The following is a 6,451-nucleotide window of genomic DNA, read 5'->3' on the forward strand; positions in this document are numbered from 1 at the left end:
CCTCCCTCCTTCCCTGAGACCCCTCTCTCCCTCCCTCCCTGAGACCCCTCTATCCCTCCCTCCCTCCCTGAGACCCCTCTATCTCTCCCTCCCTGAGACCCCTCTCTCCCTCCCTGAGACCCCTCTATCCCTCCCTCCCTCCCTCCATGAGACCCCTCTATCCCTCCCTCCCTGAGACCCCTCTATCCCTCCCTCCCTGAGACCCCTCTATCCCTCCCTCCCTCCATGAGACCCCTCTATCCCTCCCTCCCTCCTTGAGACCCCTCTATCCCTCCCTCCCTGAGACCCCTCTATCCCTCCCTCCCTCCATGAGACCCCTCTATCCCTCCCTCCCTGAGACCCCTCTCTCCCTCCCTCCCTGAGACCCCTCTATCCCTCCCTCCCTCCCTGAGACCCCTCTATCCCTCCCTCCCTCCCTCCCTGAGACCCCTCTATCCCTCCCTCCCTGAGACCACTCTATCTCTCCCTCCCTGAGACCCCTCTATCTCTCCCTCCCTCCATGAAACCCCTCTATCCAAGCCTCCCTCCCTCAGTGAGACACCTCTATCTCTCCCTCCCTCCATGAAACCCCTCTATCCCAGCCTCCCTCCCTCACTGAGACCCCTCTCTCTCTTCATGTCTCTCCCTCCCTGCCTCCATCCCTCCTTCTCTCCCTCCTTCCCTCCTTCTCTCTCTCCCTCTTTCCCTCCCTCTCTCCCTCCTCTCATTCTCTCCCTCCCTGCCTCTCTCTCTCCCTCTCTGCCTCTCTCTCTCCCTCCTTCTCTTCCTCTCTCCCTCCTTCTCTTCCTCTCTCCCTCTCTCTCTCTCTCTCTCTCCTTCTCTCCCTCCCTGCCTCTCTCTTTCCCCCTCTCCCTCCCTGTATGAGATGGAAGCATGGGAGAGAGGGATGCAGAGTGGAAGAGGGAGAGAATGAAGGAGAGATAAAGAGGAGTGTGAAGGAGATGGACACCTGGAGAGGACCGTATGGCAGCTCACACACACACACACACACACACACACACACACACACACACACACACACACACACACACACACACACACACACACACACACACACGCCAGCTGTTCCTGCTGACACCCATCATGTCTACAGAAGGAAGTTGAGGTGACTGGGACCTCACTGACACCATAGCAACAAGGCCATTAGTTTGTCCCACTCCATTGCCGAGGACAACAGACCTGTTTACCTAACTGCCCCCCTCTTTATGCCCTGAAAGGGACACACACACACACACACACACACACACACACACACACACACACACACACACACACACACACACACACACACACACACACACACACACACACACACACAGAGAGATCAAGTGTCTGAAAGAAAGGGGTTGATTGGGATGGGTGCTGCGGTACAGATGCCATTCATAATTACTGCTGCAAAACAATCTCAAACAATTTTGACCCCCATCATCACCAGGTTTCCATGGGAACGTGTAAAAAGACAGGGGGTGGAATGGCGGTGGATGAGTTGGGGGATGTATCTCAGGTAATGGTTCTGTTCCAGCAGAACTCATCAGATATCACTCCTCCATCAGACTCCATTACAACACTGCTATGGCTGTATGTCTACTGGTCCAAACATCTAACAGACTGCCCCAGTCCATCTCACACCATCACACCATCACACACACACACACACACACCATCCACACACACACACACACACACACACACCATCACACATACACCATCACACACACACCATCACACACACACATACACCCTGCTTTACCACCACACATATGTGCAAATGTGTACCCAGTACAACACTGTTATAAACACACACACTGACTATGGAATCAAACATATGTGTCATATTTGTTTGTGATAGAATCAGTGTGCTGAGCCTCCCCATCTCATCCATAGACCTGGTCAGTGTGGTCAGTGTGGTCAGTGTGGTCTGTGTGGTCAGTGTGGTCAGTGTGGTCAGTGTGGTCAGTGTGGTCTGTGTGGTCAGTGTGGTCAGTGTGGTCTGTGTGGTCTGTGTGGTCAGTGTGGTCTGTGTGGTCAGTGTGGTCAGTGTGGTCAGTGTGGTCAGTGTGGTCTGTGTGGTCAGTGTGGTCAGTGTGGTCAGTGTGGTCAGTGTGGTCTGTGTGGTCAGTGTGGTCAGTGTGGTCAGTGTGGTCTGTGTGGTCAGTGTGGTCAGTGTGGTCTGTGTGGTCAGTGTGGTCAGTGTGGTCTGTGTGGTCAGTGTGGTCAGTGTGGTCTGTGTGGTCAGTGTGGTCTGTGTGGTCGGGGTCGTGTGGTCAGGGGCTGTGTGGTCAGTGTGGTCAGTGTGGTCAGTGTGGTCAGGGGCGTGTGGTCGGGTCAGTGTGGTCAGGGGCTGTGTGGTCAGTGTGGTCTGTGTGGTCAGTGTGGTCAGTGTGGTCTGTGTGGTCAGTGTGGTCAGTGTGGTCAGTGTGGTCTGTGTGGTCAGGTGGCGTGTGGTCTGTGTGGTCTGTGTGGTCTGTGTGGTCTGTGAGGTCTGTGAGGTCTGTGTGGTCAGTGTGGTCTGTGTGGTCTGTGTGGTCTGTGCAGAGAGTACATTATAGTCAGCCAGCCTTAGCAGAACCTAAAGCCCAGGCACAGTGCTCTGCTCTTAGATAACACACATGCTTAGTCACAGTCAGTCACCACCACTGCTTGGCTTCTCCATCACCACAATATGACATTATACCATACAGCTTTGATCATGTACTGTAGTCTACTGTGTCTCAGTCCTCTCTCTCTCTCTGAACAGCTTTTATCATGTACTGTAGTCTACTGTGTCTCAGTCCTCTCTCTCTCTCTGAACAGCTTTTATCATGTACTGTAGTCTACTGTGTCTCAGTCCTCTCTCTCTCTCTGAACAGCTTTTATCATGTACTGTAGTCTACTGTGTCTCAGTCCTCTCTCTCTCTCTGAACAGCTTTTATCATGCACTGTACACTCAGAAAAAAAAGGTTCCAAAAGGGTTCTTCGGCTGTCCCATAGGAGAACCCTTTTTGGTTCCAGGTAGAAACCTTTTGGGTTCCATGTAAAACCTTCTATAGAAAGGGTTCTACATGGAACCAAAATGGTTCTACCTGGAACCAAAAGAGCAATCAAAAAAGGTTATTTTAAGGGTTCTCCTATGGGGACAGCCGAAGAACCCTTAAAGGTTTTAGAAAGCAATTTTTTTTTCTAGCAGTGTAGTGTACTGTGTCTCTGTCTGTCCTCTCATATCTCTCTCCTCTACCCAGCTCTGTTCTCCTCTTTCTGATTATACCCGTTCCTGTTCCCTGTGGCATAATGAAACATGCTCTTTTACTCCCCAATCTCTTCTCCTCTCTCTCTCCCTCCTCAATCTCTTCTCTTCTCTCTCTCTCCCTCCCCAATCTCTTCTCCTCTCTCTCTCTCCCCAATCTCTTCTCCTCTCTCTCTCCCTCCTCAATCTCTTCTCTTCTCTCTCTCTCCCTCCCCAATCTCTTCTCCTCTCTTTCTCCCTCCCCAATCTCTTCTCCTATCTCTCTCCCCCAATCTCTTCTCCTCTCTCTATCCCCCAATCTCTTCTCCTCTCTCTCTCCCCAATCTCTTCTCCTATCTCTCAACCCAATCTCTTCTCCTATCTCTATCCCCCAATCTCTTCTCCTCTCTCTCTCCCCAATCTCTTCTCCTATCTCTCACCCCAATCTCTTCTCCTATCTCTATCCCCCAATCTCTTCTCCTCTCTCTATCCCCCAATCTCTTCTCCTCTCTCTCTCCCCAATCTCTTCTCCTATCTCTCACCCCAATCTCTTCTCCTATCTCTATCCCCCAATCTCTTCTCCTGTCTCTCTCCCCAATATCTTCCTCCTCTCCCATCTCTCTCTCTCTGGCTCCTCCTCTCTCTCTCTCTCTCTCTCTGGCTCCTCCTCTCTCTCTCTCTGGCTCCTCCTCTCTCTTTCTCTGGCTCCTCCTCTCTCTCTCTGGCTCCTCCTCTCTTTCTCTGGCTCCTCCTCTCTTCTCAGATCTCCATCAAAGACCATCTGAAGCAGCTGACAGACGCTCAGAGGGATTTTGGCTCTCTGCATGGTGAGTTTCTGTCTGTCTCAACTCTCTCTCTCTCACACACACACACACACACACACACACACACACACACACACACACACACACACACACACACACACACACACACACACACACACACACACACACACACACACTCTCTACTGCCACATTAAGAGCAGGTAAAAAAGACACAGCCCAGCTAGATAATGTTGTAGTCCAGTCTGTCTGGACATTAGTCCCCAGGGCTGGGATATGGAGAAGATTACCGTCTTGATTCTGTAAAGACATGCATGATTCCTTAGTAAATACTGACAGAATATATCCAGTGAAATCAACAGAACCATATCCATATGTCTGGCTGTACACATGTTGAAACAGAGCTCCTCTGGGAGGGATTTCTCCTTGTCATCCCTGACTCTTCTAATCCTGTCACTGTCTACAGGTTCTGTTCAAGGTCCATTTGAGCAGGCGGTGTCACCAAATAACGTGCCCTACTACATCAAGTGAGTACCTTGTGCCTAGCTGTAGGTTTACTGCTGTTTGTCTGCTGAGAGTAACACAACCTAGCAACAATAGTAGTGTCTGCAACTTAAATACACCAATAACTTCACCACTAACTTCACCAATAACTTCACCAATAACTTCACCAATAACTTCACACTAATGCTAGTGAGAATAAAAAAGTCCTAACTTGGGCATCATGAGGTCCTGTTGTTTGAAGATAATGGGCAGAAAAAGGCAGACTTCTATGATAGCGTCCCTCATCAGAACGAGGTCAACTTATTGACCAGCAGTTTTTCTAGGAAGCTAGACCAATGAGGTCATCATAGGTTGGTGTTGGTGTTCTTGAATCAATAACTCAGGGGTTAACAGTGTTAACTCTGTCATTCTCTGTTCCACCTTGTCACTATCTAGCAGACTGTTAGTGGTGTGAGGCATCTGAGATAAGATGGTGTATCTGTCTGCTAGTTCCTGGATGGAACTAGTCCTAGTCCTAATCAAACAGACCCATGGAGCTCTCCCAAAACATTTGCTGCTGGGTAAAACCCTCCAAATTCAGACAAAGAAGCTTTGCACTCAAAAATATGTTGCAAAAAGCTTACTTCATTATTTTAAGTTTAGAATTGGTTTTACTGCATCAGGGATAGCGTACACAGACGTTTCAGTTTTACAGCCTTCTTCAGTGTGTAGGTGGTCCTAGTCCTAATCCTAGTCCTAGTTATAATCCTAGTCCTAATCCCAGTCCTAGTATGGAATTACTAGCTCTAACTGTTCTTTATTATTAGATGTATTCTACAGTCCTTTATATTAGACTTGTAGTATCCAGAGATATTTTTGAATCAGTAGTTCCATCTATATTTCTGCTACTACAGATGAGGGGATGTGGGATAACTCTGGGTTTAGTGGAGACATCTTAACAACAAAGAAGCATTTTGGACGTCTTCTTCCATTGTCCTCGCAAAGTGTCTGACTGTGTCTATCTGAGGCTGGATCTTCTCTTAATGCATCTTGGTTGGAAAGCGAGGCAGAGATAGTTATTGATCTTCTCTTAATGCATCTTGGTTGGAAAGCGAGGCAGAGATAGTTATTGATCTTCTCTTAATGCATCTTGGTTGGAAAGCGAGGCAGAGATAGTTATTGATCTTCTCTTAATGCATCTTGGTTGGAAAGCGAGGCAGAGATAGTTATTGATCTTCTCTTAATGCATCTTGGTTGGAAAGCGAGGCAGAGATAGTTATTGCTCTTCTCTTAATGCATCTTGGTTGGAAAGCGAGGCAGAGATAGTTATTGCTCTTCTCTTAATGCATCTTGGTTGGAAAGCGAGGCAGATTTGACCCAGTAGGTAACAGGTTGTACAGCGTTGTGGCAGTGAGTTCCCAGTTATGGTGTGTGTGTGTGTGTGTGTGTGTGTGTGTGTGTGTGTGTGTGTGTGTGTGTGTGTGTGTGTGTGTGTGTGTGTGTGTGTGTGTGTGTGTGTGTGTGTGTGTGTGTGTGTGTGTGTGTGTGTGTGTGTGTGTGTGTGTGTGTATTGCTCATCCAAGTGTGACCTAAACAGACAAAGTGTAATCTGATCTATTAACACCGTGTGCTTAACAACAACAAAGCATGTTAGTGCAGTGGTGCAGGGCTGTTTATTAAGTATGTGTGTATGAGATAGATAGATAGATAGATAGATGATAGATAGGGAGACAAAGACAGAGAGAGAGATGTCTTTATTATTTTGTAAGTGAAATGTTTACTGTTAATTTTTGATTGTTTATTTCGCTTTTGCTTATCATGTATTTCACTTGCTTTGGCAATGTAAACATATGTTTTCCATGCCAATAAAGCCCTTACATTGAAATTGAGAGAGAGTCAGAGAGAGAGAGAGTCAGAGAGAGAGAGAGTCAGAGAGAGAGTCAGAGAGAGAGAGAGAGAGAGAGAGAGAGAGAGAGAGGGTGGT

The 6,451-nt window shown here is 48.2% G+C and overlaps 1 protein-coding gene across 9 annotated transcripts in view; it reads left to right on the forward strand.

The window, feature by feature from the left end:
• Positions 1-6,451, forward strand: part of dmd (dystrophin) — a 424,484-nt gene that overhangs the window by 361,875 nt on the left and 56,158 nt on the right. For 7 of the 9 annotated variants that reach the window (XM_082963114.1, XM_082963111.1, XM_082963108.1 and 4 more), the window contains 3 exons: positions 1,436-1,504; positions 3,966-4,029; positions 4,451-4,511. In XM_082963114.1, coding sequence (XP_082819240.1) covers positions 1,436-1,504; positions 3,966-4,029; positions 4,451-4,511 — 194 coding nt within the window. The remainder of the gene's footprint in view (positions 1-1,435; positions 1,505-3,965; positions 4,030-4,450; positions 4,512-6,451) is intronic. The other 2 variants (XM_082963110.1, XM_082963112.1) reach the window with 1 other exon arrangement.

This window comes from Salmo salar, chromosome 16 (assembly GCF_965601325.2).
Source record: "Salmo salar chromosome 16, fSalSal1, whole genome shotgun sequence".
In the NCBI taxonomy this organism is placed as follows: domain Eukaryota; kingdom Metazoa; phylum Chordata; class Actinopteri; order Salmoniformes; family Salmonidae; genus Salmo; species Salmo salar.